The sequence below is a fragment of the Phallusia mammillata genome, chromosome 6 (assembly GCF_965637545.1).
Source record: "Phallusia mammillata chromosome 6, kaPhaMamm4.hap1.1, whole genome shotgun sequence".
Lineage (NCBI taxonomy): Eukaryota > Metazoa > Chordata > Ascidiacea > Phlebobranchia > Ascidiidae > Phallusia > Phallusia mammillata.
In genome coordinates this window covers 5,903,707-5,926,874 of record NC_137257.1, presented here as the reverse complement: position 1 = coordinate 5,926,874, position 23,168 = coordinate 5,903,707, and the positions used below count along the sequence as shown (strand labels likewise).

Below are 23,168 nucleotides of genomic sequence, written 5' to 3'. Positions count from 1 at the left end.
GTACTAACTTGTTTTTTTGCAGGTTTAACAAATATGTTTTTATGTTGCAGCGTTTCGATAGTTTTAGTAATAAACTAAACTTGTTCAAAAGACAATATGTTTAACAGATTTGATGTAATCGCGATGATTTTCAGCCTGACAATCTTTTTCGAAAATACGAATTTGGTAAGTGTTATTGTCATTGAAAAAAAAACATCGTTTTAATCAATATTATTTTACTTTACAAACACAAACGTCCAGCAATAAGTAAGTCCAAAGAAGTTGAATGGGTAAAAAATACCATTATACATTTCTGACCAATTAAATTCTGATGTGTTTTAACTTGACATCGACACTTAATTATATGCAATTCTCCCATTATGTTTAAACTATTCGCACCCCGACCAAACAAGTATTGATAAGCACTGGTGAATATTCCGCCTTTGTGCAAAAAATGGTTTTAACTCCTATACAACAAATGCAGGTCACATGTTCCTTGTAGCAATATGACGTTTTGTGATGTTCATGTGCTGCCCTTGACATATTTTACTCAACAAACAACCAATGACGGCGGCGACAACCGTGTACGGAACTAAAAGGTAAATGTATTCATTATTTCATTTCGTTCCTACCAAAAGTGTTGCTTAAAATTTAAAAGCTTTCGTTTCGTGATGGAACAAAAACAAAACAAACTTAAACGTACATTGTATCATAGAATAACTTTTAATGCAAGGGAATTTTTGTCATTGGTAAGCAAGCCTTTTGGCTCTGCCACAAAACAGCTAACATTGGACGGCGGGCCTAGTGTGTTAAAAACAAAATTAGATTCTACGATTGCGTGGCATATCAAGGCCTATTTCAGAGATCGTAAACCTGCCATTGTAAGGCTCCTGTGTCAACAAATGCAGCCTCTAACATATAATAACTAAATGTTAAGACATTAATAACGTCCTGGGCTCCAAGTCCGTATGACAAAACGTTAGTTAATGCGGCCTTTACGATTAAAAATATATTGTCAGGTAGCCCTAAATAAGAGTTCCCAACCACTGGTTTGTTTTATGAGTCACTAAATTCACGAAATCCGAAATACATTTTTATTTGGTTCCACAGACACCCGTACATCCAGCGTTCAAGCGTGTGACGAAATCCGCGTAAGCATTCGGAAACCTTCCCCTGTGTTTGTGCAATCGTTCGCTGATGGCGACTTCAACGCCACTTGCACGAAACACATAAGCTCCACAAAAGTTGTCCTATAAGCAACCGCTCTTACATTCTCGGACGTTTATGATGCCACACTACGGTTACTATTGCGTATTACACGTGACATCTCGTCAGTGTTTCGTGGACAACTTTGGCCGAAGAGAAACAGGGTTAATTTCAAGCAGTGAACCTGACAAAAATACATATTTTGTGATGGACTGTTTCGGCAAAATCGAAATAAGCTGGTTTAAAAATTATGAAGCTTGCATTTTGTGTAAATTACCAAATTTATTCATTTTGTGATTATTCCTATTTTTTTGCTTTGTTTTATTGCGTTCAAGTCCTAAACCTTAATTAGTTCTAATGTATGTGACACGCCAGCTATTACTAAATCATCCTTGCTATATTTGTTGTCTAAATTCTTTATGGCGTAACAGAGGTTGTTGTTATCTTTCAAAAATTTACGCTTAACTCTAATTACTCCCAAACTAAGCCGCGAAAGGTTTTTAAAAAGTAGACCCTTAAATATTCGTTTTTGCGAAGTGTAATCTTTTGTATGCATAAGAACGACTGCTTATTTGATTTTATTTGTTTCCTAAAACAGTCGCCCAAATCATATTAAAAGATCAAGTTATACTTTTTGAGAAATTGTTTTGAATTTTAGCCCGTGTGTGGTGAAAACAATTTGGTGTCTTCACGGCTTGTTGTCCACAGAACTGCGTACGTTTTGATGTCAATTATTTTTGCTGGCACTGAGCGTATTTATAACTATGTATTGTGCAAACTTACTTGGTAAAGTTGTCATTAAGTGGTAGCTTATGGAGCAAACAATTTGCAATCGTTTGTAAATGATATGAACAATTTTAACTTGGTTAAACTTGTTTTCTATTGTGCCAATGTCATTTTTCCGCTTGTTAGAAAAACATCTTTCATTTCAGTTTCAATCGAAGTGACCATTTAATACTTCATGTTGCTATTGTTTCATGCACTGTTTTGTTTAAACGCAATGTTTTGTGCAATTAAAGGGTTAACTTGGGAGACGAATAGTTTTTTTAGTTAGCAAGTAGCAAGAGTGGTTGACTTTTAGATCCTAACTTGACCCCTCCCCCAGCCTTGTTGCCCTGGTGCGCTTAATGATTTGTATCACCTGGCGAAATATACTCAACTTAAAGTAATGTTTATTTAAAGAAAATTGTCATATTTAGATCTTGAAAGTTTTTAAAATATTTTTATTGAAATATAGATTTAACAATCTGTAATCGGCAAATTTCACAACCATATTATCACAAAACGAAATTTCTTTTTACTTATTTGAATGTGTGTTATTCTTCAGTTTTGACTTGGTTTCAATAAACTACAAGTCAACATTGGCTGATGTTTGAAAGCATGAAATAACGTTTTATTCTAAACCTCATTTGCAGATCGAATTCATTGCAAAAGCAATTGTGGTCTAAAGTAAAGATTACCAAGATAAACAAATTTATTTGCATTTGCTAAATACACTATACGAAATCAAATTTGAGCTTCAACGACATCAATTCATCCACTAATTTTTTTGTGTCCAAACCGGATATTTATTTACATAATCGTGAAGATGCTGCCAAAGCAATTCAGTAACGATCATTTAATTTTGAATGGGTCAAACATTCAACAACAAATTAGATCGGGTCAAAATTTTGTCTCTCCGATTCCGGTTAAAACCGGTTTGGAGCTTTGGTAGGAGGCAGAAATCGGTCTAAACCAGTTTGAAACTGGAATATTCCGGCGAAAAGCCACCAAAATCGGATTTTTCTTCAATTCTGTGACCCCCGAAAACCGAAAAAACGGAAAGGCTGTAGCCTTAGGTTTTTTTCAAAAATCGGGTCAAAATTTTGTCTCTCCGATTCCGGTTTAAACCGGTTTGGAGCTTCGATAGGACGCAGAAACCGGTCTAAACCAGTTTGAAACTGGAATATTCCGGCGAAAAGCCACCCAAAACCGGATTTTTCTTCAATTTTGTGACCCCCGAAATCCGAAAAAACGGAAAGGGTTTTTAGGGTTTTTTCAAAAATCGTGTCAAAATTTTGTATCTCTGATTTCGGTTTAAACCGGTTTGGAGCTCCGGTAGGAGGCAGAAACCGGTCTAAACCAGTTTGAAACTGGAATATTCCGGCGAAAAGCCACCCAAAATCGGATTTTTCTTCAATTTTTTGACCCCCGAAAACCGAAAAAACGGAAAGGCTATAGCCTTAGGGTTTTTTCAAAAAACGTGTCAAAATTTTGTCTCTCCGATTCCGGTTTAAACCGGTTTGGAGCTTCGGTAGGAGGCAGAAACCGGTCTAAACCAGTTTGAAACTGGAATATTCCGGCGAAAAGCCATCCAAAACCGGATTTGTCTTCAATTTTGTGACTCCCGAAATCCGAAAAAACGGAAAGGGTTTTTAGGGTTTTTTCAAAAATCGTGTCAAAATTTTGTATCTCTGATTTCGGTTTAAACCGGTTTGGAGCTCCGGTAGGAGGCAGAAACCGGTCTAAACCAGTTTGAAACTGGAATATTCCGGCGAAAAGCCATCCAAAACCGGATTTTTCTTCAATTTTTTGACTCCCGAAAACCGAAAAAACGGAAAGGCTATAGCCTTAGGGTTTTTTCAAAAATCGTGTCAAAATTTTGTCTCTCCGATTCCGGTTTAAACCGGTTTGGAGCTTCGGTAGGAGGCAGAAACCGGTCTAAACCAGTTTGAATCTGGAATATTCCGGCGAAAAGCCATCCAAAACCGGATTTTTCTTAAAGTTTTTGACCCACGAAAACCGAAAAAACGGAAAGGCTATAGCCTTAGGGTTTTTTCAAAAATCGTGTCAAAATTTTGTCTCTCCGATTCCGGTTTAAACCGGTTTGGAGCTTCGGTAAGAGGCAGAAACCGGTCTAAACCAGTTTGAAACTGGAATATTCCGGCGAAAAGCCACCCAAAATCGGATTTTTCTTCAATTTTTTGACTCACGAAAACCGAAAAAACGGAAAACGCGCATTAATGTAAGTGCTTATAACAGTCTTCTAATTTTCAACCTAAAACAATCACTTCCTACAACCTGAAAAACAAAAACAAAACATTTAAACGACCAAAACAAATTAAGCACAAAAATACTGCAGTCAAAAAGGCTTGAAGACAAAATAATAAATTTTACTTTAAAAACATGGGTCTCAAACCATTAAATTTAAGTCATAGAATACACCTACAAAAAGTAGGTTTGTTATATTTCTCTGTAAAACAAAACAAAATATATTTTTTTGGCAAAGCGACTTAGAAAAAAAGGACGTTTGTTAAATCTACAAAAAGGAGTAGGCTATCTGAAAAAACAGTAAAGTTTGTTATGCCTGTAAAAATAGAAATTAATACATCTGTAAAAAAAAGTTTGTTTAAGCCTGCAAAAACAGAAATTATTAAATCTGCAAAACAAAAAGTTTGTTAAGGCTGTAAAACAAAAATACTTCTGTAAAACAAAAATAATATCGTTAAACCTGCATAAAAAATTCGTTGCTTTTTTGTTATGAATGTCAAAATACCTTGAACTCCTACGGAAATCATTTTTTTTGCATTTCACAGCAAGACATAGTTTTGTGGAAACAAAGGTTTGGCACATTTTATACCCAAATCCTGAAAAAGAAATAATGTATGATATGTAGTAATTATTTTCTTATTATTGAAATCTCCTTTCAAGTAAAACGACCGCGACGATTCAGAGTCATTAAAATTCAGGGCTTTTTATAGCGAAATGCATTTGTTTTGATAAAACAAATAAAATATAGCGACAGATTTAGTGGTTTTCACACTGAATTTTCTTCATCTGCTTTTTATAGCGAAATGCATTTGTTTTGATAAAACAAATAAAATATAGCGACACATTTAGTGGTTTTCACACTGAATTTTCTTCATCTGCTTTTTATAGCGAAATGCATTTGTTTTGATGAAACAAATAAATATAGCGACAGATTTAGTGGTTTTCACACTGAATTTTCTTCAATGTATGATATTTTATATATTTTTTTCTTTTTTTTTTGTCAACGAATTTCATTTTTGTCACCTTGCAAACAGCAGCAAAATAAACATCAAATAAATTGCAGCCGGATATAGCTGCAAAACCTGACCTCAGTTCTAACAGTTGGTTCTCAACATTTTTACGATGACAGTTCGCATGGTTAGAACGACGAGCAATAATAAAAAAATAACAAAAAAATAAAGAACCTGTCCGGCTGATGTAAAAAGGCACAACACCCCCCAAGAACTGATCTAACTAACAAGAAAAATAAAGGATAGAAAAAGTAGACACAGCACACATTTTTGTTGATGAAAGAGCGAAAGCGCAAGCTCAAAATGTAACGCAAAAAAGGTGGACAAAAATATTATTTGATCTCTTGCAAGTAAATGGCGTCGTACGTTTTAGGAGGCTGCAGTTTTTTTTATCTGAAACAAAACGTTCGAACGGCCATTGTACCTGCGCGGCGACGAAAAAATACACACGCTTGCCTCAACTAACTGCCCTGCATACAACCGTCGGAAATTAGCCTAGAAAAGTAGAAGGCAAGTCTGTCGTGTTTTACAACCATCCAATATATGCCATGCCCCATAATTGACGAGGTGGCCTGGTCAAGCAGGAATACGGAACTGAAATTAGATAATTAAGTTAACCTAAATCCACAAGTAAAATAAAAAGGGCTTGACCAGTAAAATGGGAATTGGGGCATCAAATTCGTCGGTTTTATTATTGAAGTAAATTTTTAACATAAGTCAAATTTATGACTAGCAGAAGTTTTGCACTTCAAAAAGCCGCAAACTGCATGTCAAGTATGTGAAGTCATAAATTTAACATCACATACTTGACATGCAGTTTGCGGCTTTTTGAAGTGCAAAAACCTTAAACTGGGTGTACAGGAATGGATTATACAAACTGGTCAAAACCCGACAGAAACACAACACCCCTAATTTTACAGTTAATGCAGGCGCAACCGTTTAAAAGGCTACATAGACGTTTACAGCGTATAACTCATCAACATCGAGTCACTGTCCCTTGCCCTTCGAGTCCCCCCGCAAGGACCCAAGTGTTTTACGCAAACGCAAGGGCTTGGGCTGGGAAATTTAACAACAGTTTGCGCCCTACCAGGGTGGCTCACAGGACTTTTCGGGCTATATGCAAAGCCGTTTTCCTCTGGTCCACGAGCCTGGACTTTCATTGAAAGTAGCGGTGTCCGTAATTGGTCCTGCCTGCACCAGCCAGTGCAATGCTGTTGAGGCCATGCCCAGGCCGTGTTTCTATGCGAACCTTAGCTAAAGCCTTTTAGCAACGCGCCACACCTAGCTGTAGAACGATCTAGACTAAGTCCCTACGTGGCGCGCGAATCCCAAACGTACCCCACCTATGTTATTTAGCGTCAACCCTATTTAACGAGTGCTACCCTCTTCTATCCCTAGCGCCAACTGGCTGATACAATAGCACTCCTACAGACTCTGACCATTCCTTGACCGAGAAGACATCCTTCACGGGTCCTCTCCGGACAAAGAATAGGTCACTCATCCCTAGCGCCAGTTAAACTAAGTTAGGCCAAACAGTCTCGTAATCCAGGTTGACCCACGACAGGCTCCTATGTTTCCATACAAGAAAATATTTGAAGTTGAAGAATGTTGGCAGAAGAAGAAGAGAAATAATTCTGGTGATGTTTCAACGATGAATCTGCAACAACAAAAAACATGCAACAGTCCAGTAAACTATAAAGCTGCCATTGCAAAGCTTTTCTTCTCAAAGGCAAAATGTAAAAGCTAATACGAGGCACTGCTTCTACAAGCAGCGCCGCGTGTTTTGCTTAAGGCAAGCCCCGAGCACGCCTTGTTCACGAGCCTGCTGGTTCGGGCATAGTGCTATTTAGTTTATAACTTAAGCTAGTAAGTATCAGCAGTATAAATAAAACATCTTAAATAGCTTGCTTTATGTAAAAAGTAATGTAGGCAACTCATTTTAAACATCATGTGTGGAAAACATAAACATGTGAAAGTTAAACCTATTGTTAATATTAAAACAAAATGCCATATACACCTAGCTTTAGTGTACAAAGTAGTTCAGTTATAAAGCTCCGCAAAAGTTGTAACGTACCTTGTAACAGAGCAGGCCTTCAACCTCCGCACACCACAATGTCCCAAACCAAATGACTTTGCAATGGAAGGTTCGACTTTGGTGCGCATTGGAACTTGACTCTGATTGGTCGTGACGTCAACAAACTTAATCAAGGGTATCCACTGGCGATGTGACGCGAAATGCAATACTGGGACATTATGTTTTGGGTCGTTTTTTAATGTTTGACAATTTAACCTATTGAATTATTTGAAACCGATTTCCTTTGGCAAGAAAAACGCTAACATATGGAAATTTCAATAACTAATTGAAGGATAAATTTGAAGGATTGTTTAGGTTTTTGGTAATCCTTTTGCTAGGTGAAAGGCTGGATCTAAAAAGGCTAATAGTTACTTACATAAAACCATTGAATCGCGACCCCCTTTGGGTTTCGTTTGCCATTCTAGTGATGTTTGCGAAATATTCTACCGGGTTTTCTTTTTAACTCAACATCTTACTGAAGAGTTTCATGAAGCGTAAGGATTGTTTTTTAAGTTTTTCTTTTAATCGGTTTAAAATTGTATCTTTAATTCAGGTGTATTTCAAACAGGCAAACTTCAGACTTTAGGCGTTGCACCTTAGAGAAGATAAAATGATAAAAAGGTGAAACACTTAAATCCCACTTACAAGCCGTTTTTTGTGTACCCTTCCAAACAGGAAACTGTTGTTTTGGATTGACAAAAGTCGTTTTCTGAGTAATTTATCGACAACGATGTTTACGGAAATTAGTGATGGACATACGTTTCAACCAACCTTTTTTCAAAACATTCCACGGTGATTTTAGGCGTACGAACAAGAAAAGTTTATTTTCAAATTAAACTAACAAGGTAGGTGGTGTCGATTTCACTTTGCGCCCTTTGGGCGTCTATAACGATGAAAACACTGGGGTCTTTGGCAATGATATTCTTTTATTTTCTGTTTTTATACAGTTTTACAAAATGTATACTTTAGATAGGCAATAAAAACACATAAACAGGGAATTTCCTGTGTGAGTGCGTTCAGAGTTTAGTAAATCAGACATGGGGTTAATTATGTTACATAAACCGTGTTAGGCCAAAGGCAGAAAACAAAAATTATTTGTTTCGGTAAAGTTGTAAAGTTGCATAGTTTTGAGATACCGTTCCATTTTTAGATGAACAAAATCGTTATAACTGCACTGGTTCTCTGTGTTTTCTTGGCTATCAGTCAAGTAAATGCTGGATATGGTGGAAGGTATCGACGAGGTGGATACGGGTACAGACGAGGACGGTATGGTTATAGACGTGGAGGGTATGGTTATAGGCGAGCTTTCGGAGACCGTAAGTATGATTAACTTTAGTTTGGTCCGTGTTTATATTTTTATCTGTGGGTCTGAAAATTTTTAGTAAAACTATACTTAGGTGCTTCAGCATAAATACAGACACTGTTTTGCAACACAAACTATGCGGGATTAGATTTTCGGCAACAGTTTACAACACCGGCCCAGACATAAAAATGAACTGGGCTAAAGCAATGGTCCAAGTGTCTAAACATCTTGAGATGCAATTGTGTTTTAATGCAATTGTGTTTTAACGCAAATGGTTTGAAACTGAATGGTGGATAAAACAGTGGTAAATACCCCTGGTGTCATTTACACGCTAACTCTAATCGCATTAAAAAAATGATCGCTTTTATATATTTTCGGGGTAGATTAAAATATTGACGTGTTTCTTTGAATTACAATGAACAGATGAAGTTCAAGAGAATAAGAGAGCGTTGACCATGGCTGATATTATGGAGATGAACATGATTGAAGATGAAATGGACGTAGAATAGCAAAGGTGTACTTCTTTTTAGGCGAAAATGGTGATTATAATCTAACAGTAAATTGTTTGTTTGCAGAATACAACATCCCTTGGGAAAAACAACTGCTATTTGATTGTGTAGTAGTTGCGTTAAGCAATAAAATAAATCAATACAATGTGCACAACTGGTGTATATAGGCTAGTACATAGCAGACATACCAAAGTATCAACTAAAACCGAACTATTCGCGCAATAAGAACGGTTTTTTAAACAATGATGCGTTTAACGCGTATAAAGTTCAGTTAGAAATACCGATCTAGCAATAGCTTTAAATTTGACCTTACAATTTAAATTGAGTTTAAATTAATTTTTATTTAGACATATAATTAAATTGCGCTTTGTGTTGTTTGTTTGTGTTTTTTTATGACAACTTTAAAGTGCAGCTTATATCTGAATAGCAGGGGAGGTTTTTCTTTAAGTTTTTTGTTTTCACAAATTTTGTGCCAGCGGTTCCCAAACTGCAAAATATTTTACCAATTTTACTTAACAGCAAGTGTAAGTTCATGGGAAATTTATATACCAGTCACCGTTTTTTTATTGCACAGTAGTTGAAATAAGAAATAAAAAAATCAGTGCAATATGTGAATATGCAATATGTAGGCATACATGCTGTATTTATTATGTAGTTGAACAGCAGGAAGTCAAAGGGTGTAACCTATTTGCACGATACCAAACTCTGAATAATACTAATTGTGGTCTTACAAAGGTCGGAAAAACCCACAATTTTGTTATAAAATCCAGTTAAAAACCCAAACTACTCAAATATACAACTGTAGTAACAAAAAAATATAGGACAGACTTAACACTTCAATAGTAAAACAAACGTTTAGCAGCAAAAACTTCCTCACAAGTAAAATCTTATTTATTCTTCAACAAAATGAAAAAAAACAGAAAAATATTTCACAACGTCACAGTATTCAAAGGCGTCGTCATGCCAACACTGACGCAACGACAAAATGATCGTGCGCTCTTGGTCGCATTTGACTTGTAATTGTTACAGTAGGAAAAGTTAGAACCGGAGTGTGTAACCGTCGATTGTTTAAGCGCAGCAACTTCGGAATCATACACGGTTGTTCGAAAACGGTTAATATCTTTAAAAGTAATGACTGGTTGTACATTGATATGAATGATGTAATTGTAAACTTTTGCGAAGGTGATTTTACTGCGTTAAACGGGTTGGGTACAATTTTGATTGGAACAAATATTTCCGGTATAAAAACTCAATGATCTGGTCACTGTCAACAGATACAGGTCAAAACTGAACGTGTGTGACTAATATGAAATTTTTCTCCTAATGGGTTTATTTTAGACCAACATTCTGAACAATAATATAATAGATTATGAGGTCTAAAAAAGAGATGTTGTACAAATGTGTTAACAGAACAACCACTTTAGGCCCAAACCGATTGTCAAAATGTATATAAATCAAGTCGTACCGATAGAGTGTTAAAAAAATATAAATTTTTTTGTTCAAATGCAAAGTACAGGAAAATATGTACACATTACCCAAGAATACTGCACATTTGCGACAAAATTGGGACCTTCAACACAGTAAGTATTTACCAGTAAATAAGCTTACATGTACTAGTTTCATAAATGAAACGTTGCTTACATTTTAGATTTCTTTTGCGGAATCCACCAATTGCAAGATATTGTCTTCATACGGTCTTAAACATCAAAATTGCTGACAGCGTTCATACGAAAAATAACCCCATCAAACTGTTGGGACATTTCTAACCAGACAGGTGTTGAAAGCACCGTTTCAGGCATACAGAATAGGAATAACACAAAATTCAGACGACATTAAAGTATTCTGTCCAAAAAATTTAAACCGACGGCACTCATTTTATATGAAATGAATAGTTAAATATGTACCAAGACGACAGACTTTTAAAAATATTGAGGTTACATTCAGGCTTTTGTTCACAGCACCGAAAGTATATCACAGACATAAAAAAATTCCTGGCCTGAGGACCAAGATTTTATTACTTAGTATCAAACAACAAAACACAAAAACTCAAGGAAATCATCATAACGTCATTTCTTCAATGTCGTCATCGTTGAATGATGACGTCACTGCTTTCACCAACGGTGTAGCGAACACATGTTGGTGCTGATTTGTCGCGTCACCGTTGCCTGGCAACATACGAATTTGTTACAAATTTTCGCAACATATTGCTTTGTGTTGTGAGAATTTCCTACTAATGCCCGAGAAAAACGAGAGAAAAAAGAAAAAGGGAAGGTGCTTGTTTTCATTTTACATGAATACCTTTGTCACCTGGTGCTGCGAGAACATTCTTTTCCCACGGGTAACCAGAATGCACAGGTTTTGCTCTCGGCGTCGTTTTCGAGGCGTTTGACTTTTCCCTTGCAGGAACAAAATCCTACAGAAAAGCTTACCGTTACTTAGATATCATTTATAAAAAGGCGTATTTAATTTCCATAGTTCTTGGATACAAAAAACGGCAAAGACATTTCTGAAATTATAGTTTTTACTCATAAGGATAACTTGCAATTGTTTCAAACACACGCAGTTAGGTCCAGTGTTTTTTAACACTGTTTGGTCAAATGGTATTAATCCAGAACTACAATTCACATCAATTTTTCACTACTTGATATTACACAAAGTAAATTTATGTGCACACCGATTGAGGTTTCGGGTGGTTGGGAGACGACCCAGTTGGCGTTTGTTTTCCCGCTTGGTCTCCAAATAATTGGGACAATAAATCGCTCTTCTTGGCTTTGCCACTGTTTAGGTCTAACAAGGGTTCGTCTGACTCCGATTCGGACGATTTTGATTGAGGAGGTTTCTTCGGAAGTTGTGTACGGGCTAGACAAAAAATAAAACACATCAAATTTGTCAGTAAGTTTTAGACACAAGCCTTTTAATAGGAAATTAAACAACTAATATAATAGTGTCAGGCGTGGTTTTCGAAAATTTTATTTATATGATCAAAGACTGAACCATATGTTCCCAAATTTGCAACGCTATGACAGCAAACCAAACTTTTACTGCTAAAAAAACACATAGAAAACGAGACAGAAGGTTAAATCCGAGGTCATTATATTCTTCGGCATTTGTTTTGGTCTAACAAGACATTATGCTGTGCAAATTCGGGCAAGCCACTTTCTTGGAATGGTGACAAACATGGCCGGTGAAGTTATTTGCTAAGTGGGAAGGTTTATTAGAAACGATTTGGTTGATGATAGTCGATCAACTTTCGTTTTGAGCGATTGCCAACAGTGTTCCAAGCAAAGTTACCTGTCCAACATTCAGCACTTTAACACGTATTTTTACTTCCAGAACGCTTACCTTTAGTTTTCCGTTTGGGCTGCACGCCGAGGGATGGTGCATATCCACCGAACGAAATATCGGGTTCACTTACATCCGGGGCACTCTTCTTTGATGTTTTGCCATCTAGTGAGGAAGGTACTCCCATGTGCAGGTTTTCAACCTTTTGTTGACCAGATAGATAAAGTGTTAGATTTGGGTACAACAAGAACTTTACAACTAAAAAGTATGCTAATGAACTGGAAATAACTGTTACCGAGTTTCATCCCCTTGGATAAAATCATTTTCATTCAGTGATTATTACAATGGATTGATTATTAAATTTAAACAAAAACTGTCTTCTAATGTTGATCCAAGCATGAGCATCATAAATGTGTATGTGTGGATTAACTCCAAAAATTGTAAAAACTGGCTGGTATATAAATGATTCCGACCAAAAACTTTTTAACCAGTTTTAGCAAAAACCACAATTGAAAAATAGTCACACACAAGTTCAACATTTGTTAATGGTACACAAATAAAGTCAGAGTTCTCATTATTGCTATCTCACTAATTTTTAAGAACGGGCCAAGGTTAATTATTTGTATTATTTTTAAACTATCTGTAATCTGAGAATCCAAATCGATATTGGCACTAGTCATTCTCAGTTGTTATAGTATTTCTGCTAAGCTTGACAAACAATTTCTGATAAATGTAATGGTAGCTACCTCCTGTGGAAAAGTGTAACTCTTTCTTGGTGATCTTGTTGTTGAAATTCCTTCAGTTTCTTCAGGATCGCATGACCCTGGCGCAGAAAAACTTTTACTTTTTGCCAAACTGTTGGCACTTTTAGTAAGCACTGTCTTTCTGCTTAACACTGGACCATGCTGACTCTGAAATATCACATAACTAAACTTTGCAACTATCACCTAAAAAACAAAAGGACAACCTCCTGTGGGGTTTTATTTGGTGTATTCGCTTGTTGATTGGGTGCTACCTCCATAATGTCTTTTTCTGAGCTACAATTTCCAACTTTCTGTAAACCACAAATACGCTGCACTGTACATCAAAAATAAAAAATGGTTTAAACTGAGACATATAATGCAATATTAAACACAAGTGATTTAAAATGGATTATAATTACCGCAATTAGTCAATCAAGGTTTAAAACCTTTCAAAATCTAGTTAGTAAGAACCTTAACACTTTGTTAGGAAACCAAGATAGTTTATGTTTACGTATGAATTTAGTCTTAACCCGCCAAATGCCAATACAGGCCATTATAGTCGAGCCGAACCTGAGTACTCGGTACCAAGCATCGCTATTGTTTATGCTTGGTGCTCAGCCGTAAATTTGCATATTCATGCCCTGTTAACATACCAAACCAATGTTCAAAAGGGTATCCAAGAACAAAAATGTTTTTTACAGCGTTTGATGGTGGAAAAGTACTGGGTCATGTACAGCATAATACACCACTGGTGACTTAAGGGACCTTGGAAAGCTACAAAACTAGGGAATTGGAAATGTTTGTGTCACAATGTACCGCGCTATTTGGCCAAGCACTAAGCATTAACATGAGAGGCTTGTTGTTCAATCATTTGCAGGTTTAGCCCAGCCCTATTAAATAAAGACTCTAACAGAACTTACACGAGGATCATTAGGGTTCACTTTATCTTGCTTCATTAACACCTTGTTTCCATGAAAACCATTGCCACCAAGTTTTCTGTGTCCAACACCATTAATTTTGGGTTTATTATCCTCTAATGATATTTTTGAACTGTCATCTTCAAGTTCACGGATTTTAGAAAGAAGATCTGCTTTCCTTCGCCTCTCTTCCTCTTCCTAACGGGATTGACATAGTTCAAAAAGGTGCAATCATTAAGCCAAAACAAATTGAACAAAAATTTACCTGTTGTCTTCTCAACTCCTCTTCTTTAGCCTTTCTTCTTGCATCCTCAAAATCCATTGGTTTTGCAACTAAATTAAAGAATAATGTAAAAATTGTCAATAAAAGTAAAAATAATTGTCCAATTACAAAGGTGTATAACTTTTTTTAAACACTTCTTACCATTTGGTGGGGATGCAGTAAGGCTATCTTCAAGAATTGATTGTTTTGCAGGTGACGATTTTGTCTAAAAACCAAAGTGTGTTTTGTTACATAGTCATAAAATTAATTTATCACCAGCAACTATTCACAAAGAGTATTTACAACATTTGTGTTCAACAAATATATGTCATACAAATGTAAAATGCGAATATACGACAGCAAAAATACAAGTTCTTGAAAACAACAAGTATTTTACCAGTTGAACAACAGGCTTGGTAAATAAACTAATATGTATCAAAAAGTATATGAGTTGGAACTTCTAAATTACATCGTAAGAATAATCCTCCCACACATGCCAGAGGTTGCTGACATCCAGCTTGCTTTGTCAGCCCAGTATCATGCGAAGTTTATTTGTAAGACTAGGCAAAACAACAAACCTTATTTTCATCTTCAATAAATGAGCGAGCAGGAGTTGTAAGGGGAGACTCAAAATTAGCGGTGAGAAAAACAGATTGTCGCTTGTGATCTGTAGTGAAAACATTCTGATTTATGTCCATAACTTAAAACAATAAAAGACTAAACCAGTTGTTCTCAACCTTTCGTGGACCGTGGCGCCCTAAAAGTAACTTTTTGGCCTTGTGCCCCCCTGTAAGACCTGTAACCCTCTTAAAAAAGGTAAATTGCAAACTCGTGTTGGAATTCGGTACTAATTTCGGCTTTAAACAGGTCGAATAGAGTAAACAAGAATCTGTAATTGGTAAAAACCTTAATAGACAAATGGTATATGAAATAGTCGATTAAATTAGGGAATAAAGTAATTTGCAACACACACTTAATTTAAGCACATTAAAAAAGAAAATGGCTTTTAGTGGGCGGTTCTGGTGAATCTACACTTGTTTACCAGAAGCTTTATTCTTCTTACCGTCTTCTTTAGGTTTTTGCTCATGTAGCCTTAAACCGTTGAGGCCTTTGGTGACTTGTTGTTCCTTGGTAGCTGATGATAAATCCAGCAACGCCGAATTTTCTCTTTCAGTTTTCTCCAATTCTGGAGATTTGATTGTTTTTCTATGGTCTGTAACCTCAGTGGTGGCTTTTAGGACAGTAGGAGCAGGTTTCTGTGGTTCGGGACTCTCTTGTATTGCTAAGGGTGGTTTAGGCTTTCGCGGTGGTGTCTCTGGTTTTGGCGAGGCTTGCTTTTCAACTTGACGTGGACTCATCAGTGCCACTTTTCCACCAACGAACGACTTTTCAGGGGACTGCTTCACTCGAAGTGCATAGATGTTGTTTACATCCAAAGCTCTCTCTTTTTCCTGTGTAATTTAAGTATTTTAGTGAAACAAGAAGCGTTTTAAGTATTTTAGTGAAACAAGAAGCGTTTTAAGTATTTTAGTGAAACAAAAAAATGGCTCGCACATTGTAAAGCTGGTTTTAGTTACCGAGGAGTCTTTAAAGCAAAAAAAAAAACGCTTTTATTCAATGAATCGGACTAGAGAACATAAAACTAAGTTTATGCAATAATCAAAATTAATGCAGTTTATTTGTTTTTTTTAGATCAAATCTGGTTGAAAACTCCTCTAGTTTTTTTTAAATTGAAAGACTCTCCACTATTAGAAATTATTAGTTTAACTTTAAACTGGCATTAAGTTAAAGCAAATTAGGTTAATTGCATGATTTGTTTAATTGCATAGAGATCATGAATCCTAATCATAGGTGTTTATAATAAAATCATAGGGAGTATCACATTTTCTAGTTAATTGTATAAAAAACCTACACTGTTTATGCGATTTAATGTATTTGTCTATATTAATAAACTAACACAGATGGTTAAAGCAATTATTTTGTCTACTTTGGCACATTACAAATCTGTGAAACAAATACTACTTTTAGCTTTGCTTGTAATGAAAGGTGATCGTCTCTGAGAATGTCCAGACTTTCTTTGGTTTCTCGGTGCCGAGTTCTTTCAGCGTTGAGCTGTCGAGTGTAACTATTTGTCATCAACTCAAGTTTCTTGTTCAGCTCCTAAAATAATCCAAAAACACGAGGTTATAATTGTGAAAAAAAATATTACACATAAAAGCAACGTTCCCATACAATAATAACTTAGCCACAGATAGTACACACTTTTTTAAGTTGGCCTTGCTATGCTACCCTTCATATGCAATCTCAAGTAACCAGTGGCACTTATGAGAATGTATAGGTCAAAATAGTCTACACAGTTAAAATGGCTTTTTGACAGTGGTGGCCTATTAGTTTCATGTGAAAATTGGATGTTTATTTAATGTCATAAGGCATTATGTTAAAAGTCAACTTTAAACAAAATGTTGTCCCTTTCTAAGCATCACAAAAACATAAAATATGCCGAAATTCTGGAGATAATTGGTCGTTTGTCAGAATTTCACCAGGATTTTAGAAAAATTTATGAATCTGAAAATGAAATTGATACATTTACAAAAAAAAAACAATATTCTAAAATAAAAGTTGAAATTCCAATGTCACAAAACAGAATGTAGCCTATTTTTATTCAAAACTGAACTTGAGGTAGAGCAGGCCAAAAGCAAAACAGATCGGGCAAGAAGTCCAGACAAGCCCTGGAATAAAACTGGCATAAGATAACGTAAACACACAACAAAATATGAATGTTTGATAAACCCCAGAAACATGTGCTTGAGTGGATGACAAAATACTTGAGGCCATTTAGATTGGTCTTAGAAGTTTGTTGAAGTGTCAAGCACATAAAACCCACAATTGAGGACTAGTGTAAAGAAATCTTCGGTTGATAAGATTTTACTATTGATATATTTTAATTTATTAAAAAGGAATGGTTTTCACATGCTAAGTATTCTGGGTGAAGTTTAAATACCAAAATCAACCTGTTTTGTAATTGTTTAGGTAATAATAACTTGTTCGCCATTTAAAACTATCTTTGCTACATTGTAGCTTTATAAAGTTATATGTGCCAGCATATCCATTGTAAATTTCAGAAAAAAACAGACTGGACTTGAAAAATGTTTCAGAAATGAATTCTTTTTAAAAAAGTGCAAAAATTAAGATTTGTATATTGAACATTTACACATAATACTGTACTATAGGTAATCATTTTATATTGTGTGGTCATGGTAAACCTAATTTATATGAATATACCATATCACATTTAAATGGATAGTATTTTAACCAAAGTTTTAAACTCATTTTAACTGTTTACTTTAGTTTCATTCAAAAGAATCGCAAGCAAATATATTGCATTAATTATACAACACTTCATACTTATACTTAAATATAATTAAATACCTCATTATAGCCATTTGAAAGGTATAACATTTCATAAAAATGACAGCTTCAAAAAACTATTGAACGAACAGTACAGCAGGTTGGATATGAAGTAATTTCATGGTGCCTTCACCTGAATGGTGAACCCTGTATTTTCAAAAGCTTTTAACAATGGCAGAGTTTTCCTTTTTCGCTTGAGTGCCTCACAAAGCTACATGAAAGATTTAGGATACACAGCTATCATACACAACTGTACACATATTAGGCCTTGACATTCAGTCAAAATACTGAAACTTTGTACTAACATAATTACATACAAACTTGGTTGATATGGAAACAAAAAAACAACGTTAGTCACAATGGGCTGTGTCCGCTATTGTATCAAATTCTGACATATCAACAGGTATGAGTATAATCAATGTTTACCTAAGTGACTTCAACCAGCTTACACAAAGAAAATAATAAATCTATTGTGTGACAAACCACTGAAATGTTGACAGGCGGTGACTAAACGTGACAGCACAATACAGACATCTGTTAGTTTTACCACAAGAAGAAACCAATGGTTGTTAAGTACATCAGATATTTTACTTTCAAAACCAAAATTCGCACATGTTTCACAACTTTGACAAAAAGTTAGAATGTGTTGAAGTCGAATATATATGCAGTAAAATAAGTTATTTTTACTTTAAAAAAAAATTAACGAAGCATTAAAACATACATGGTCTTGATTTTCCCGTCAAAAAAGTATTGGTTGATTCACACAAACAAAATCATTTTAATCATTTCAATCCTACAAAAACTATTTACTGAAAGTTTCGAATACACCAAAATATTTAATCTACCTTATTTTTTCTTTCAAAATCTTCTAATCTGGTTTCAGCAACTGATAGCTGTCTGGCAAGTTCAGAACGTTCCCCAAGATTTTTATCATAAACCATTTTTTTCAGTCTTCGCAAAACATTTTCCATTTTCTGCATTTCTTCATTTGTTTCCCGTAGTTTTTTCTCTACATTTAAATTAACCAATGATGTTTTAATGTAGCAGAAAAAAAGTGGAAAAACACAAATTTAAAGTTTCAAATTATTGGTTTGTACTTACAGGAATATAACATTTCATACAATCAAGCCAAATAAGCTACATTTTAAGTTTAAGCATGCCTAAGCATATTCTAACCGGGTGTTTAATTATTTGTTTTAACATGTTTTACCAAATTTAAAAGTTAACTGAGTTTTCCTGAAATAAAACCAATATTTCACTTTTGGTACAAACTAAACATAATGCTAATTTTCTTAGAGAGCAAGAATAAATCATAGCCTAGGTCATTGAGAAAGGTTTATAATGCAATGCATACCAAGTTGTCTTTCTTTGTCTTGGGACTTTCGTAATCTTGCCTTTAGTATCCTCTGCTCCTCTGAATGTTGGGAAATCATCCGAGGTAAATCATTTTCTTCACCCTCAAACCTCCGAAGTGCTCTATCCTACATAGAAAATGAACTATATAAATGAATTTTTTATATTGTTTACCCCATTACAAAGTCACAGCTGCAAAATTTGTCTACATAATTTTCTCACAACCACAATTTTAAAACCAAAACATATTATTTCTAGTTCAAGTATTGGCAAGCGGAATCAACTACCATGAATAAGGTGCCCTAGAGTCCTGGAAAATCCATTCACATGCCAAGACGATGAATGTTAAAACATACAGTATAATGCCAATAAATTATAAGTCAGTTTTACACCACAAAACTAAGTTGCATCAATCTATTGGTGCCAGTTTGTAGCCACACAAGCTTGCTATTGCTGTTTTGATGTGTTATTGACATTTTTGTGGCTTAATAAGAACTTTGTGTTTTACGACAGGGGTGGGCAACCTTTGTTACTGTGGGGCCAAATACAATTGCCAAAATTAGATCGCGGGCTGCACCTGTGTATAACACAAGGTAATTTTTCTTGGTTGCTTACCAAATATGCTTAACTACAAGTAAAATTTGATTACACATTTGATTATAGCCACAAATTGCCAGGTCTCAGCAAAATAGCATCGGGCGCAATAATCTCTCAAAAATATATAACAGTTGAACTCATTTGTCAGTAAATTTGAAATCCAAGAGTCTCTGCGGGCCGCACAACCTTCAAACAAGGACCGCATTTGGCCCGCGGGCCGCAGGTTGCCCACCCCTGTTTTAAGATATAACATTATCTTGATAAAGACTTGTATGGGACTTTGAAATGCCAGTTATTTTATATAATAAAACTGCTGAAAGAGCAATGTATATATATACATATATATCTGTTTATTTGTGACTCGTTACCTGCCGATGTTGCAATGTTTTAAGAAGCCGATTTTCCTTCATAACCTCTTCCAATCTGACCTGAGTTTCACAAAGCTGATTGTTTAAAATGTTGATTCGATTTCTCCTAGCAGACAACATGCGTGACTGGACTGAATCCTGCACAAAATTAAATATTTTAATCATAAAAATACATCCAATGTCAGGTAGATATGCCTTGAAGAGCCACTTTTAGTTACCCTACGAAAACAGACTGAAAGATTAATCATACTATACCAGGCCTATTAAACATTAGTCAAAACACAGGAACATTGCCTGCCTCATTTGCTGCACATATCAGCTACTCAGCTTCATAAAAATGGATCACAAATTGGAACAATATTAATCGGTTAAGATGAACATATATTTACAACGGGAATCAGCCATGACAGTGTCAATGTAGTCTAGCCATCATTGCATACTTATTCATGATGCATAGTACAATAGGCTTGCAAAAGTTGAAGTGCTCTTATTTGCTTACAGTAAAATTATCAGTTGTTACCTTAGTTGGAAACTTTTTCTTTGTGTCTTTGGTGAAGCTATTTGATCTCCAGCCATATTTGTAACTTGACTGTTTAGCCGGACGCCGTCGTCCCTCACTTTGAGTGGCTGCAAAACAATGTGTAATTCAAATAATGCAAAGCATGTTAGTTTCTTAAACAGTTATTTTTGTTCAGAATTGCTTTGCACCTAGCATTTCTTGGCAATTGCTTTCAAGAAATAATCTGCTATCTAAAATTAAACAGGTGCCCAAATGTAAATCTTTAAAAAATGCATTGTGAGCATTTAGCATTTTAAGCATTTAGAAAATTTTGTTTGAAAAAATAAAACAATTACAAACAAACATGTTTTTTGCTTACATTTTTTCGCACTTCTGGTTGTTGTTGTGTAACTGCTTGAAGTCAAATCATCAGAAAAGTTGGGGTCATGCTTGTCAATTAGCCTGGTTTTGTTTCTGTTGGTATAAAAACAACAGTCCTAGCAATAACTGCACCAGACATATGTTCAGGTGGTGTACACAATAGACATACCATTAAGAAAGTAAAAACTAAAACAAACTGGTTTGTGAAGTACCAAGGTCATAAATAATTCAGAACTGTAGTAGACAATCCAGGAATTGTTGAGCTGTTTTTAAACTGTAAGCAGAGAATTTGTAACCTTATCTTACCAGTGAATTGATAACTTTGTTGTTAAAGGACTTGTTTAAGCAAAAATGCACTCATTAGTCATTGATAAAAGTAATTACAATCACAAGTTTTAATTTACAGTTCTATGGCCGGTTGAACTGTGACACAAAAACTTTGTTTCAAAGTTTGCATTTATTACAACATTCAACCAACAAGTTTCAACAAAACTGAAAGTACTTCAGTAAAACCGGATTTGGTTAATCTGAACCTTCGCCAAATTCGGACAAAACTTCAAATGCAAATGATTTGTATTGTGGTAATACTTTAACTAATCTACATCAGCAAATCTGGATTTTCGTTTATCCAGACAATTTTTTGGGTCCAAACAGGGTTAGATTTAGTGATGGGACAATACTAGGTTTTGAAGCGAGTACCACATGTATATACCTTCGATACCGAGTACTTAGGTGTTGTTGCACTAAGTTGTATATCACTGGCTAATTTATCTGCAATGGTCAGGGTACAGGCGTGCACACACACATGCCGAAAAATGTAATCTCAACGTGATAGCGAAAAAGATATACGTAAACTGGTGGAACTCTTTTCCAATTTTGTGCTGTCCGAAGCAAATATTGGCATAAAGTTGCCCGTATTCTTATGGTGTAAAACAGCTATTGGTACTTGCATGTTGGTATCGAAAACTGAGGCAAAATATTTCGATACCGAGTACGAGTATCGATACCACTGAAATCGTTTGATACCATCGATACCTAGTACCGGTTACTCGTCCAATCACTAGTTAGATTGACTGAGGTTTACTATATCTCTGAACGATAACCAGCATACTGCTCCATTATAACATTACCAACCTGATATTAGAAAGACCATGATCAGGACTTGCAGAAGGAGAATCGTGCTCGAAATCTTCGGAATAATCTGAGTATTCATCGTCATTGTCAGAGGTAAAGGTATTTTCCTTTGGTCTTCTCCGACTCATTATGTTTCAAATTGAAGTTCTTTGTATTACTTTAAATTTTTACATTTTTTTCAAAATTTTACACTTATGTGTGTCTGCATCATACAGATAAAAATATTAATCGCATCAAAAAAGTTTTGGAACCACTGTTACAAGCAGGGTTGCCATCAACATGGACTCCAAAATAGGACATGTAAACATTACATTTTTATGTGAAACAAAATAACCAGTTTTGAACAAATCTTTGAATTTATACCAACCATGAAATATTACATGCCATATTTTCTTGCCAGAAACAATCTGTTACAGCAACTCCTTGTTCATAGATAATACTTCATGCATCTCTCGACAGTTTACATTTATTTATAGCAGGGATTGGACTGTCATTTCAGTAAGATAGAAGTTTTGTAATTGTTGAAAATAAGAAAAAATAAGGACTTAAGTCAAAAAGAAGGACATTTCTTGGAGTAATACATTTTTCTCAGACATTACCTTCAAAATAAGATGAAATCTTAGAAATAAGGACGGTATACGCTGTTTACAGCAGACATACATACATATATATGTATACATACACACATACTCTGCAAACGTGACAATAGAGAAACAAAATTAGACGACAACTTGCATTGATGTTTTGCTTGTAAATCAAATATTAGATTCATTGAATTACGTTCCTCATCCATCAGCTCAAATTTTACACTCCAAGTCTCAAACGGTCCCTAATTCACTGACCATATAAGTAAACATGTATTCGGCCAAAATCGATAATCCCATCCAACGAGGCTAATACCCGCTGTACGAGAAAATAAAATCTTGCTTACGTCTTGTTGCTAAGACACAGAAACAGTGAAACACTACTGCCTGTGATGTCATAAAATGAGGTTTTTCGTAAATGTAGCTGTTTACTCAACCATGCAAAAAAAATGCTGAGTTTTTATTTAGGATGTGATTTTTTTTCTTTGTGCTAAAAAATACCAACTTCAGCTAAAAATTACTTAGATTA

General features: G+C 35.2%; 1 protein-coding gene and 1 long non-coding RNA gene across 3 annotated transcripts; one reads left to right on the top strand and one right to left on the bottom strand.

Moving 5' to 3' along the window:
• Nucleotides 1-8,083: 8,083 nt before the first annotated feature.
• LOC145232917 (uncharacterized) lies at nucleotides 8,084-9,256 on the top strand. The gene is made up of 4 exons (XR_013860954.1): nucleotides 8,084-8,144; nucleotides 8,450-8,615; nucleotides 9,026-9,116; nucleotides 9,178-9,256. It is a non-coding gene; the product is annotated as an uncharacterized LOC145232917 (long non-coding RNA).
• Nucleotides 9,257-9,984: 728 nt separating this feature from the next.
• Nucleotides 9,985-22,280, bottom strand: LOC145232916 (uncharacterized). Of its 2 annotated transcripts, none has more exons than XM_080097587.1 (16): nucleotides 22,056-22,280; nucleotides 20,920-21,014; nucleotides 20,562-20,668; nucleotides 20,042-20,179; nucleotides 19,078-19,204; nucleotides 18,569-18,732; nucleotides 16,338-16,475; nucleotides 15,379-15,766; nucleotides 14,894-14,982; nucleotides 14,478-14,541; nucleotides 14,319-14,386; nucleotides 14,057-14,251; nucleotides 12,454-12,595; nucleotides 11,786-11,970; nucleotides 11,410-11,524; nucleotides 9,985-11,276 (listed from the first exon to the last, which is right to left on the bottom strand). In XM_080097587.1, exons 1-16 carry the CDS (start codon nucleotides 22,181-22,183, stop codon nucleotides 11,170-11,172), a joined length of 2,250 nt encoding a protein of 749 aa, XP_079953713.1. In that variant the 5' UTR covers nucleotides 22,184-22,280; the 3' UTR covers nucleotides 9,985-11,169. The 2 variants fall into 2 exon arrangements, with proteins under 2 accessions (XP_079953713.1, XP_079953714.1); XM_080097588.1 differs by having other exon boundaries at nucleotides 11,419-11,524.
• Between the last annotated feature and the right edge of the window lie 888 nt (nucleotides 22,281-23,168).

What these genes read in the sequence shown, in the direction of transcription:
- LOC145232916 (XM_080097587.1), bottom strand. Translation starts at nt 22,183, where the DNA reads ATGAGTCGGAGAAGACCAAAGGAAAATACCTTTACCTCTGACAATGAC. An exon ending in AGGAGTTGAGAAGACAACAG is followed by an intron (nt 14,252 to 14,318) that starts GTAAATTTTTGT and finishes CAATCCCGTTAG; the next exon opens with GAAGAGGAAGAGAGGCGAAG. An exon ending in GCCCAAACGGAAAACTAAAG is followed by an intron (nt 11,971 to 12,453) that starts GTAAGCGTTCTG and finishes TTTTTTGTCTAG; the next exon opens with CCCGTACACAACTTCCGAAG.